The sequence below is a fragment of the Desmodus rotundus genome, chromosome 10 (assembly GCF_022682495.2).
Source record: "Desmodus rotundus isolate HL8 chromosome 10, HLdesRot8A.1, whole genome shotgun sequence".
Classification (NCBI taxonomy): domain Eukaryota; kingdom Metazoa; phylum Chordata; class Mammalia; order Chiroptera; family Phyllostomidae; genus Desmodus; species Desmodus rotundus.
Genome location: NC_071396.1, coordinates 6,200,244 through 6,214,279, shown reverse-complemented (window position 1 = coordinate 6,214,279; position 14,036 = coordinate 6,200,244). Strand labels below are relative to the sequence as shown.

Sequence of the window (14,036 nt, the reverse complement as noted above, 5' to 3'; positions counted from 1 at the left end):
CAAGCCACGTTCTCCCAGCCTGCCTCTGTGGGACAGAGCCAGGCTCTGCCTACTGTGGGGAAGGAGGCTGGAGCCTTAGCATCCATGGCCTTAAAATCCAGCCCCAGCCCTTAGGGTCCCACCAGAGAACAGAGGTTCTTCCTTTACACCCATCACCAGCACATCTGTCCTTGCGAGTGTTTCCTCCCTGTCCCTGAGTCAGCCTCTTCCTGGCATGACAGACAATAGGGATGATATCCTAGTACCTTAATTTCCATTTCACCAAATATTTATTGCATTTTTATTAAGTGCCAGGCATTTATTCAGGAGTGAATAAGACAGGCAAGTTCCCTGCTGCCGTAGACCATGTCTGTGTGTGTGTGTATGTAAATGTTGGGGTACGTACCATAAAGCAGAAAGCTAGTATACAAATAAAAGAATTTCTGTGTGGTGAGTGCTATAAAGAAAATTAAACAGAATAATGCAATTATGCCAGCTCAGGCTCCTTTAGAATGAATGATCATTCGAATTGAGTTGACATTCGAGCTGAGTCCTGAATGACAAGACAGAGTCAGTCATGTGAAGATATGAGAGCAAAATGTTCCAGACAAAGTGAGCAGTGACTGCAAGGCCTGGAGCCAACCATGAACTTGGACTGTTCAAATAAAGGGAAGGAAGCCAGTGCGGCTGAGGCATTGGAGGGAGAGCACATGGCACGGGAAGGGCTCAGCGGGGGGACAGGAGGCAGAGTGTGCCCATCCTTGTGGGCTGCGATAAGGAGTTTGGAATTGATTCTGTGTGTGATGAAAAATTACTAGAGGGTTTAGGCAAAGGAATAGCAGCGTCAGTTTTATGTTTGTCAAAATCACTGTGGCTGCCATGTAGAAAGTGGACTACAAGGGGGCCAGTGGAGTTTGGAAGCTATTAAAGAATTCAGGGTAGAGTTGAGTGTGGCGTGGGAGTTGTGAAGATTGAGTTGTGAATATGGGTGGATTGGAGATCTATTCAGAAGGTAGAGATGGCAAGATTTTTTAATGGACTGGATGTGAAACAGGAAGTAAAAGTGATACTTCAGAATGTCTTCTGTTGGCCTCGAGTCACTGACTGGGAGGGTAGGGTTGGAAGATGTGCAGATTTGAGGGGGCAAGTAGACAGTGGAGGGGCAAGTCTAGGACTCTCTCCAGAGTTCTTCCCTAAGATTGATACATTGGGAATTTATTAGCAGACAGGCAGTGTTTAAAGGCATGAGCCTGGAGGAGCTTAGGGATGGGGAGAATATAACTAGAGATGATGAGATTTGGGGGTCAAGAGGAGGATGAGTAGTCAGCAACAGAGACTGAGAACAGGCAAGTAAGAGACAAGGTAAAGGGGATGAGTGGGTTGTCCCAAAAGTGAAGAGAAATATGACAGAGGCTCTTGAGAGATCAAGTGAAATGAGTGCAGAGATGTGACCTTGGATTTGGAGATGAGGATGCCATTGTGACTTGACAGAAGATGCAGCGATGAGATGGGAAAACTGGTTGGGATGCCTGGGGAGGGGATAGCAAGCCTGGGAATGTGGACAGCGACTCTGTAAGGAATTACAGATGAAAACAAAAGCAGAGAAATGGGGTGATCCCTGGGGGACTATGGTATTAAGAAATTTTACTTAAAAAACAGTGAAAGATATGGGAGTGCATTGAAACCCTTATGGAAATAAGCCAGTAGAGGGAGAGAAATTGGTGATACAAGAGATGATGAGAATAATTGTGGAGTGAAGTCTGTTGGAAGCAGGGGTGGGATCCAGAGCTCAGGTGGCCTCACTAGGGGCGGAGAGTCTTCATCTGTAGCAGAAGGGAAGAAGGCAACGTGTAACTCCAGAGTCACATGGACATGAGAACATACCCTCCCCACAGCTTCTTTCTTCCCAGTCCCACGCGTGGTGACGTCCACAACCACCTGTGACAAAGGGAAGGGGGTGTTGGTGGTTAGTGGGGAGAGAAGGAGATATGAAACCATCCCTTTGGAAAATGAGAGTGCAGAGTTGGGGGAATAGAATAGGATTACCCATTGGCAATCACCTATTTAAAATTTATGGTAAGAAATTTAAAGTGAGGCCAGTCAGCATACGTGAGTGTTTTTCACCAAGCCTAGTTAGGAGCTTGGGTGCAGAGGGAAGACTGAATTTAACGCTAGTTAGAGATTTGCCAGATGAACATGCGGGGGGAGCCAGGGAGTCATGGAGAATTCCAGATTGATCATAGAGTCTAAGTGTGCTTCAGGAAATATGCCGTTCCCCTTTCCTCATGGGTATGGTCTTATTCTGGGACCCCAACAAGAATATCACACCATACAGTTCAACGTATGAGGGTTTCCGAAGTGCACGCTATTTCATCTTGAATAACATTAAAGCTATCAAAATTGCAGGCTAAGGTAAGCTTTCCCGGGAACCAGCTGTGGGGATGTGTCAAACTAGACCTTGGATGTGCCCCAGCCCCTCTTAGAGACTCCTTCCCGGAGAGTCACTGCCATCCACAGGGCGTGTCCTCACAGGTGGACCCGACGCAGGAAAAGGGTGGGGGGCCACTGCTCAAAACATCCACATCCAAGTTCGGTTACTGCTCGTTTTCCCCAATGAACAGTGGACAGTGGAATGAAAACTTGCCTGTATGGTGGGTGTTCAGATGATTTCCCCTAGGAAAAAAAAAGGTACAATACTTGCTCCAAAGGAACAATTGATTCCTTCGTGGCCTGCAAGAGGAAAGAGAGTGATTATTTTCATGTTCTAGTCATCCAAGTGTGTATGTATGTCCCATGTGTGTGCACCTACACCCCCCCCCCACGCACACACACTTTCAGCCCCGGCACCTTGGTACAAATGCCGCAGCATGTAATTCCATTTCCCAGTAAATGATGTGGGAAATAGACAATGTAGATAGGGCTGACTTAACCCACTCGGGACGAAACCGAAAGTACTTAGTATCTATCAGATAGTGAATTTGAATACTATCGGCTATTTCTAAAAGATAAAAATAGGAGGAAACCCCACGAACACTCCTTTAAGTCCAAGAATCACATTCAGCAGCCCTTAGCCTGTAGATACATGTCTGAGTAATATCCAGCCTAAAACAATAAAACAGGAAAACATTGTCCCTCATTCTATGGACTTACGTCATATTCCCCAAATCAATATGGGACTGTTCTTTCCAGATTGAGGTCATCAAGATGAGGACTGGCGGTGGGGAAGGTTAAAAGGGACAAGATAGCAGCACCAGGAAGTCACATGCTGTGGGTCATCTTCCCTTTGCTTCTCTCCCTGCTGCAGACCTACAACGTCTTCAGTGACGGGATCCTGGAGTACATGGGCTTGAATCGCCAGTTTCTCTTCCGACGCCTGGCCCCTTCCACGGCCTACACGCTGATGCTGGAGGCCTGCACCCGGGCAGGCTGTGCGCTGTCCGCGCCCCAGCCTGTGCGTACCGACGAGGCCCCACCCCACGCTCAGCTGCCTCCCCGTGTCCAGGCTGCTGGCTCCACCAGTGTTGAGCTGACCTGGTCTGAGCCCGTTCACCCAAATGGAAAGATAACTCGCTATGATGTGATTCGAAGATGCTATGAGGGAAGGGCTTGGGGGAATCAGACCATCCAGGCCAATGAGGACATTGTTTTCACGGAATATAGGACTGAAAGGAATGCCTTTGTGTATAACGACACGGGTTTGCAGCCATGGATGCCATGCGAATATAAGATCCACACGTGGAATGCAGCAGGCCATACCTGTAGCTCGTGGACGGCAGTAAGGACCATGCCAGCACCTCCTGAAGGCCTCTCTCCACCTGAGATCACCTATGTATCTCTGAGTCCCCCCAAACTGCTGATTTCCTGGGTCCCACCAGAGCAGCATAACGGCATCATCCAGTCCTATCGGCTTCAGAAGAACGGGGCGCTCTACCCTCTCAGCTTCGACGCTGTGACTTTCAACTACACCGATGAAGAGCTGCTCCCTTTCTCCACGTACAGGTACATGGTCACAGCCTGCACGCGCGGAGGCTGCCGCACCAGTACACCCACCAGCACCGTGACTCCAGAGGCTGCTCCAGTGGGGGTCGGCCCTCCAGCCCTGCGGGCCATCAGTGCCACTGAGATCAATGCATCTTGGTCGCCGCCATCAATCCAGAATGGAAAGATCACCGAATATGTACTCTGGTGTGATGGTCAGGAGTACCGTGCTGGGCAGAGCCTGTCCCTGCTGATCACTCCCCTGCAGCCTCACACTCAGTATAACGTCTCCCTGGTAGCCTGTACAAATGGAGGTTGTGCGGCTAGTGTGTCACGATCTGCCTGGACCATGGAGGCCCCACCACAGGACATGGACCCGCCAAAATTGCAAGTCACAGGCTCTGAGTCCATTGAAATTACCTGGAAGCCTCCAAGAACCCCAAATGGCCACATCCGAAGTTATGAACTTAGGAGGGATGGAACCATCATCTATACCGGCCTGGAAACTCGCTACCACGACTTCATTCTCACCCCAGGAGTGGAGTATGGCTACACAGTCACCGCCAGCAATAGCCAAGGGGGTGTTCTGAGTCCACTCGTCAAAGATCAAACCAGCCCCTCGGCACCTTCAGGAATGGAACCTCCGAAATTACAGGCCTCTGGTCCTCAGGAGATCTTAGTGAACTGGGACCCCCCAGTGAGGACCAATGGCCACATCGTCAACTATACTCTCTTCGTCCGTGAGCTGCTCGAAAGAGAAACAAAAATCATACACATAAATACAACTCACGATTCGTTCGGTACACGGGCATTTGTGGTGAACCAGCTGGAGCCGTTTTGCAGGTGGGTAGTAGCTTACCATAGGTTTGTCGAGAGCAAGCCACTGTCCCTTCTATGGTGTGAGCCCTGGGTCCATTCAGGTGAAGACGCTGATAGCCAGATGTGTGACGTCCCCAGCCCCCATCTGCTTAACCATTCACAGTGGGTGGGCCACATCATCATCCAGTGACCACCTGCTTGCTTAACTTCTGGAGAGCAAAATTCGTGCAGGTGACATTTGGAGAGTCAGTTGTTATTTTTCCCCCAGAAATGTCTGCACCTCACAAATCTGAACAAAGTATCACAGAGATGGGGTCATTTCCTAAACCAGCCCCTCCTGAAAATAGGCCTGGACCATTCTGAGAGCCTCAGTGGGGTCAGCTGACTTAAGCTGAGGTGAAATTAAGGTATTATTATAAAGAATTTAAAAAGTGCCAGTGAGTGAGAGGTATTACCAGCTCAGGTTGGACTGACCCAAAATGAATTCTGGGGGCGCCTTTGTCCTAGAACCTGGCTCTTCTTCCAGAGAGAATGACACTCCTCTGACTCTGCTTCCTCAAGCCCTTAGGGTAATAAGGACAGTCAGGAGTCCCTTCTGGTGTCTGCATGCCCTCAGGGTTTCTCGGGACGGGGCCACTGGTCAGCTCACAGTTTCTCAGTGGTCCCTCCAGGCTTTCTGCTGGCCCGGGGAATGCTCTCCATGTGCAGAAACCTGCCCCCTGGCCCTCTTTCCGTTGCTTAAAGAAGGGCTCGGGAGGTGTCCCCACCACATTTTAAGCCACTTGCATCCCCAGAGATAAGAGTACTAAAAGACATTTTGTGCTTAAATTTTAGTAAAATGAACAGAACCACCTAAAATAAATTAAAGGCTGACTTGATTTCTAACCACCATGGGTGAAACGCGGCTATTATTGTAATCTACTCGTGTAGATTAGAGCCTTCTGTAATTACGTCTGTTACACGGTGCTGTTGAAATGACGCGTTCACAGTCCTACGCACCTACTCATGGCAGTTATCTAGGGTCGCGTTAAATATTAAACAGCCATTAAAGCTTCCGCCGGCATCTTCTATGGCAAAGCCACATGCTCTGCAGGTTGGCTTTTATTTTTCCCTGATTCGGGGCATAAAAGGCTCATGTTCGCTGCAGACTCTGTGTGCTGTGTGCTTGCTTCCTCTTTAGCTGGCTGGTCCCTGCAAGTTTTAAAAACCCTGTCAACTAGCTACTCTTTGAAACTGGTATTCAGAAAGATTTCTGGAGAAGAAGAGGGTTTTCAGATGTGAGAGGGACCCGTTTCCCAGGCTGAAAAAAAAAAAGTTTGATGTACCTCATAAACCTAGCAATCTCACTGAAGGCAACGAGAGGCGTCTCTTCATCACCCACAGTAACTGAAGCTATACACAACGTCACTGACTTAAGTCAGAAGGTCACTTATGTATGAAGTTGGGATTCATGTAGGTTTGGGTTTTCCCAGCAGTTTCATGTTTACTGATTAGCGTGACCTCCTATGGGCACCCCACCCTACCCCCACTTCCACCCCCACTGTTCAGTAGGAAGGAGGAGACGGGGAATCCCTGAATGGCAGCAGGAATCTGACCCAGAATTTTCAAGCTACTACACATGATTCAGAAAACAGACAATCCAGTTGTGGAAAATCAAAAGCGACTTCCGAGCATTGCTTAGAAGTCAGATCTATACACAGCAGTGGACTTGTTCACCACTAAACTGGTAGCCCCATGAAGGCAGAGATGGGCACGAGACGAAAGAGAGAGAAAGAACAGAAAAGGGGAAGGAAAGGCATCTCAGAGAGAGAGACGAGTGTAACTAAGAAGGGGAAAGGGAGACAGAAAGCAGTGACTCGGGGAAAAAAGACTGAAGGCGGAAAATAGAAGAGAAAAAGGCTGGCCCCAAAAGAAACAAAGGGAGAAAGAAAGATGCTTGAGGAAAAATTAGGGTGCCATAAAATCTGGTGGAGGCAGCCTGGGAACAGAAGCAGAAAGCACTCATTTGCAGCCATAGGCACTTAAAGCTAACCAAAGCCCCTTTCAATGGAAGGGGACAGTCCCTGGTATGTAAATAGACCGTGGCAAGTGGCAGGAGAAACATCACATAATTGATTGGTTGAGTTTAACTGGATGGTGATAAAGGTGTCTCAGTGATGGATCATCTAGTGTGCCGCTGGGTTAACTTTGGCCCCGAAAGGTGTTTGTGTGGTGCGAGGGAGCCTGTTGTGAAATGTCAGGTATCAGGTGAGGGCATTTATTACCTAGGAGGCCTGAACCCCGTGGTGCTCCTTCATGACCCAGAAACATGCCTGGGGACTCTTTCAGCTCCAGCTACAGGGTTAGGGAGAGCCCAAAGCTGCTGAAAGCTGATTCAGAGTCTTCAAGATCTGCCTTCTTCATCACTGAGTTCAGCAATTCCGACTAAAAGAACACGCATGCTGGACAGAATCTTGAAAGCTTATTTATTCCATATACTCCTATTTAGGGAAAGATTGTACCCCTCCCCCTTTCCTGAGAGATGAGATTCTTTATTTTCTCCTAGGAAATCTAGGAGAATTTAAAATGTTCACCTTGGCTGGTGTGGCTGTGGATTGAGCACCAGCCCATGAACCAAAGCATCACTGGTTGGATTCCCAGTCAGGGCATGTGCCTGGGTTCCAGGCCAGGTTCCCCAGTGTGGGGCATGCAAGAAGCAACCACACATTGATATTTCTCTCCCTCTTTTTCTCCCTCCCTTCCACTCTGTCTAAAAATCAGTCAATGAATGAATTAATTAATTGACTGAAATGTTCTAAAATTTCTAGGGAAATATGACTCATTTACTTTTTTTTAAAAAGGGTCGGCCATCAATAAGAATAAATATAAACTTACTTGCCTTTTTATCCCAAAACTCTTGGTCTTTTAAAGATTCTTCCAACGATAATCTGCTTTGCCAATAACGGGTCATTTCTGCCTGTGTCCTGAAGGTACGAAGTGCGGGTTCAGGCCTGCACCGCGCTTGGGTGTGTGTCAAGTGACTGGACACGCACGCGGACCCCCGAGACAGCTCCTGCAATGCAGCCTCCCCCACACCTGGAGGTGCGGTCGGCTCCAGGAGGGCTCCAGCCCACGGTTTCCCTTTTGTGGGCAGGACCGCTTCAGCCAAATGGACATGTTTTGTACTATGAGTTGTACAGAAGACAAATCGCAACCCAGCCTGGACAGCCCAACCCAGTTCTAACCTATAACGGAAGCACAAGCTCTTTCGTGGATTCCGAACTCCTGCCTTTCACGGAGTACGAGTACCAGGTAAGAACTGGGCGCAATCAGCGCCTTCCCCTGAAATTGCACGCACACGTAGGCGCCTGCCTGTAAAAGGCGCTGGCAATTTGAAAAGCTGCTTAGAGAAACACAGGGAAGTTAAGGAAGTTAATAACATCCTGTGATAATTTTTGAGCAGTAAATGAGGGAGGAAAAACCATATTCATTTGCCTTCTTCATTTTCTTGGTTCTTGATCCATAGGCTTGTTATTCCTACGTAGATTTCAGGCAAAGTATTTGCATGTCTCATGGATGAAGTGAGTTTCTGTCATTCAGCTTCCCTCTATCAGAATTGCCTTGGTAGGAAATACTTCTTGTTAAAAGATCACCTTGAAAATAGCTCATTCATTGTACCAAGACAACATAAAATCTCTATTTTATGCATCTCCAGCATCTCCAGCCCCTGTGCCCAAGAAAGATGTGGAATGTTGAGAGAAATCTAGAGGAAAATAACCAACCTTTGCATGAGGGTGAAGCAAGTTTAGTCCAGGGACAGCCTAAAAAGTACGACTTTGCATTATCTCTAAAAAGCTACAAATTAAGAAAAGTATTCTGAAAGTATTTGGAAATCTATAGAGGACACCACGTGTTAGGTGTGTTTTGTTTGGCCATCAGAATGCACTTGTGTTCTTGTAAGAGCAGCCCCATTTCCTGTGGGGGAATGACTCAGTCTTCCTGGGAGTGTCCATCAGTGTCAGGCCGTCCCCTAGGCTAGTGGTGGGCATGTGACTCAGACTCGCCTGGGGCTTGATCTTTGGAGGAGTGACTCAGAATTTGAAGAGTGGGGGTGAGAAGTCCTGATAAAATACTCCTAATCTCCATGTGAAAGTTTTCCTTATCCCTGCTAGTCCGAAGCCTGGTTCTTCAGCCGGTCTTTTCATTCCATGTCCTTCTAAGATTCCTCTTCTGCTCAAGTTGGAATTGATCCCTCTCTTGCAGTCAAAGGAAGCTTACTGCCAGGCACAATGCCCAGTGCTGTTTGCCAAAAGAGAAAACTGAGCCTTGGAAAGCTTACCATACCCAGAAATAACAAAATCACTAAGTCCCCAGGAACAGGGTGAGCAAATCAATGAGGACAGTGATTACTGGTAACATGTGAACTGTGAAAAGAGTGTATTCAGGCTAATCATGTATGGGACAAACTACCCCATGAAGTGAGTAAGAGATGAAAATGTAGATTCTTGAAATATTTGGAGAAATACAAATTCCTCATCCCTTGTTTGAATTTCTAAATCTAAAAATCTCTTAAATACAAGTTTTTTCTTTTTAATCTGCATTTGACCAAACTCGTGTGGCAACAAAACCCAATCTAAACAAATTTGAGACTAGTTATAGCATTTATGCATCCCATTTAATGTGAATATGTATATATTTTGCTGCAGAAATACTGTGTTTCATTACAAGATGATTCTGGGGACGTTACAGAATATATAATATATACATCTTGTTACCTTTGCAAAATTTGAAGAAACAAAATTATTTAAAAACACACAGGTCCCTAGGTTTAGGGCAAGGGTTGTGGTTTGTGTTGCGAAGAAAGAAAACACCTGCTGATGCCACAGTTGGGGAAGGAATACTGTGAGGAACAGCCAGAACCTCCTGGTCACCCTTGTTCTTGTTGTCTTTACTGAAGGGTGTCACGTGATCAAAGACCCCTCTGTTTTGAATCATCTATTCCTCTTATGAATAAGACTCTGCTTGTGAGAGATCTGGATGGAGTCAGCATGAAATCTTTGGCTTCTAATTAGACGAAACTAAATGACCCACAAATTCGGAAGGCAAGCTAGTGATGGGAGCTTCTTTCGCACCCTGCGACGCCACTGGGTTCCATAACTGGCCGTGCGATCTGTGGAAGTCTCATCTCAGTTTTCTGAGGAATGGAAAACTCCAAGTGTGTCTCTTAGCTCTAGTCAGTTTTCCAATCAGGAGCTGAGGGACCCACACTGCAGAGGGGAGACAAGGTAAGGACCTCAGGCTACGCTGTCTCCTTTGTCACCTTTATTATCAGCTCTGTGTCGGGCTCCTCCTCCATATTCATTCCACCCGAATGGAAGTATTTCACTTGATTCTCCTAAATGATCTCAAATTTGCATTTATTAGCTAACTCCATGTTGTTACAACCTAAGAAGGATAGAGAACAGGAAAAAAAAAAAAAAAACCTATTGGCCCCAAAACCCAGTTCTTATAGGAATTAGTTTGAAAAGTATGGATTAAATGCTGAAGTAAATGAACTAAAATATTGGATTTATTTAGCCTGTGTGAGCTGAGTCTATACGGACCCTGAGTAATCTCACGGAAGTCACTTGCTAAAAGAATCGATTTCCCGTTTATGAAAGAGCCTGTTGTCTTTGGGAGGAAGTTGCGTTGCTCACAGCCCGTCTGAGGGTTGTTTCACAGGCACGTGGAATTCAGAAACGCCTTCATCACGGTGGATGCATCCTGTCGGTTCACCCAACGCCCGTCAGTGACTTGACTCTTGCGCAGAGACTGGAATTTTTGCGTGTATTTTTGCGTGTGTATTGCGTGAGGCAATGCACACGCGTGTAGGGAGTAAACACCCAGGACTGGGATTCTGCCTGGACCTGAGGGCCCGTTAATCAGAAGGATGGTGATGACCGGCAGGAGGGCAGATGGCCATCCACACGGTGCCCATCCCCTGCCCACTCCCGTGTGGCCCTGACAGAGTACGGACACATCCAGTAGGATTTTCCCCCACAGACAATACCCATTTCTGTCTTCATCTTTTTCAAAGTTAGGCTGTACTAATGTATATGATAGGAGCCTGCAGATTACAAGTGGGGAAGTTCTTAATTGCTCAGCGAGCACTTGAAGGCCATGGTCTGTCCACAGGCACCAGCAGGGCACCTGGGTGTGAGTTCCCACCCTGAGATGTGCAGTTTTACCTGCAGGCAGTGAGCCGGGGCCCAGGCACTAGGCAACCCTTGCGTTCATACTCATCTCTTGCCTAAGGCGGTGACTCACCGTGGGTTCCTGGGGACCTGCTGTGACTCACCCTTCCAGTGAATCATGCTGTGAGTGTTCCTGGAATGTGCCCACTTTGACAGCTTTCAGCGATGAGCACCCACACACAGGCAGGGTGTCCAAAGGCTCCAGGGGCCTGGTGACTGAGGGGCGGCTGAGAAGCGGCAGGTCGGCGTGGAAGGGACCTGGGGTACACTCAAGTACCGGTCTGCCTTGCAGGCTGGTGCTGTGGGGCCCACCCGGGGCGGCTGCTCTCTGACAGGCCCACGCTGCCCCAGTGGTTCCGTGTGCAGTGTATGCAGAAGAGGGTGGAGGGGACAAGGGGGTCCACGCTGTTCCTGCCCAAAGCAGTTGTCAGGACCATGGGAGGGGAGGCAGAGGCCTCCTCTGTGCCAGCCCCGCAAAAGCTACCAACGAGGAGGTGAGGAGCTAGAAGGGAGGAGAAGCAGCTTGTAGCCTTTCTGTCACTGTTTCAACATCCTTGAGCAAATTAACCTCATCTGTAAACAGGAGCCCCCTCCAGTTCTAAATTCTAGGGGCCTCGGTAGGGATAAACTATAACCTTACATTTTTCAACATTCTGATCAAACTCTGGCTTCCATTGACGGGCCTTTATAATCTATAATTTGTAAAACCTGACAGAATAAATTCAGAATAAAACCTGATCCTAATCAATCAGATTTTTCTGACAGTGTTTAGCTTCGGATTGTATCAAAGCAAGCGAGTGTCTCGCTCCAGCCTCAGACACTGAATAGGTACGTGCTTACCCACCACCACCATGGACATGCGGAAATGTCAGTAATGACGTTCAGTGTTGAGACCTGATGGATGCATTTACTACGTTATAAATACATTATAAACTATAAATGCAAATAAGTAGTAAATCTCATTTACTCCATTTATTATGTATAAGAGCCCCATTAGGTCCTTGGGAAAACCTACCCCATCAATAAGGTATCATATCTATTTCGTTACAAGTGATTAAAAGCCAACTTTGACTAAAACAAAAGAGAATTGTTTCTGCTCTCCTGTCTGGGAAAGGAACTGAAGAAATTGCTTGAAAGCAAGGAAAAGTGAAAACACCGGGGCCCCCGAAGGGACTGGGGGTGCAGGACTCCACGCTGTTCAGTTCGTTCTCTCTCTGCTTCCTTCCTCTCGAGTTTTCTCTTTTCGGCTTCATTTCACACATGACTCTCTCCAGGCTTCGGAGAAAATCATTGCTGGCACTTTCTGGCTCAAGTCACCCCCCTGCCTCGGTTTCCTTGTCCTTAAAATGTGAATAGGAGCAGCGTTGAATTATGGGTTTACTTTGGGATTAAATGGGTTGACATATGAATGTGTTTAGGACAAAACCTCATATGTAGAAGTGACTGAACTGATAAAATGACAATAATAGCTGTATTATTATTATTATTATTATTATTACCACCACCCTCCCCCCTCAGAGTGGAAAGAGAGCCCCTCTGGCCCAATATCCACAAGTCAACCAAGAGCAGGACTCACGGCTCCTTGGACCTTCCTTTGACCAGGAGGATGGGGCACTGGGACTGAACAGGCTGGTCCCAGGGTCCCACTTCCGCCATCCATCTTTCAGGGTCACGTGGGGGACTCTCAGCCAGAAACAGGAGCTGGCCTGCACCATCCCCCCACCATGCTCCTTTGTCTCAAGGAGACTTAGTCACCAAGTCACACAGGTTGGGCAAGATAGCTAGTTCCCCTGTCCTTACTCTCATCATTAAACAATGGGTGTGTCAGGAGAACTGAGAGACTGTACATATCTGCTCCATAGTGAGCCCACCTCCCCAGCTGCACTCAAGCCCCCACGAAATAAAAGGAGGAGGCCCTCTCTTCCCGGAGGGCAGAGACCCGAGTGAACGGGTTCTTCTGTCTCCGTCAGTGAGAGGTGGGTACAGTGTCAGAATGCACAAATCTCTGACGCAGAGCACAGGGCTCTGGAGGTGCAACACCCCTTGGGCGAGGCAGGCAGCCTTCCTTGTCCTCGTGTCTGCTTTCCTCAGGACAGGAATAACTAGCCCCGCACCCCTGATTAAGGTCCCTCCTAACCCTGATAGGCTGATTCCCTACTTCTGTGATTAGCTACTTGTGTCCAAGGGCCTGTTTTCTGTGGCTGTCACCCTTTCCCCGTCCTACACGTCTCCTGTATCCCATTTCGAGAAAACGTGTGGAGCGTGTTTTCTGTTTGGCTTTGGACTTGCATTTAATTAGGTATTAGCTGTTAATCTCACTAACGTGTTTCTGACCAGCATGGAGGCTTTTGTTTGGTTAGTTTCTCCTGCAAGAACTAAGCTGCGCCCACCCCCAACGCCCACGGCTCCAGGTTTTAAATGATTTGTTGATACTGTCTGACTCAAGCGGTGTATTTGTTCTGAAAGTTTGGAGCCTCTGTGCTACAGCACAGGTTGAAGGCCATGGGACATTTCCCTGAATAGAAATCTGAATTCTGCCCCTGGGCCAGGGACCAAGTCACTTGTCTGCCACCCTGCCTATCATTCCAGCCCGTGTGCATGCCTCTTTGTTCTTTTTCTGTCTCTCTAGGCGACCCTTCAGGCTCTGTTCCTAAATTCCTATTGTTGGCGGTCTTCCCACTGCCTCTGAGACAGATTACCCATCTGAGGACGGGCTGGTTCTCACCCTTCTACTGATGCAACTCAGATTTACACTCATCCGATGTGCATCCTCCTGTCTCCGGGATGGAAGCTGGTCTGCTGGACCTAAAATGTCCAATGCACCCAAATTTCCCCCAACTGAACGCCAACCTGTCTGCACACCTCCTCACAAACCTTCTTCAGTGAGATGGCCATGAACAGAAAGGCTCCCCACGGTCACCTGAAACTTAGGTCCCATGGACATATCCAGACAAGGGTGAGGCATGTTTCACTTATTTCCCTTATCCTGTAGGTTGAATATTTAATAGCCTGTCGCTGTTCACCACCCATCAAGTTCAAGTGTATGCC

The 14,036-nt window shown here is 47.8% G+C and overlaps 1 protein-coding gene across 1 annotated transcript in view; it reads left to right on the top strand.

The window, feature by feature from the left end:
- USH2A (usherin) overlaps positions 1–14,036 on the top strand; it is a 499,855-nt gene that overhangs the window by 454,027 nt on the left and 31,792 nt on the right. Inside the window, exons 63-64 of the mRNA XM_053912470.1 lie at positions 3,284–4,800; positions 7,746–8,067. Of these exons, the coding sequence (XP_053768445.1) occupies positions 3,284–4,800; positions 7,746–8,067 (1,839 nt within the window). The remainder of the gene's footprint in view (positions 1–3,283; positions 4,801–7,745; positions 8,068–14,036) is intronic.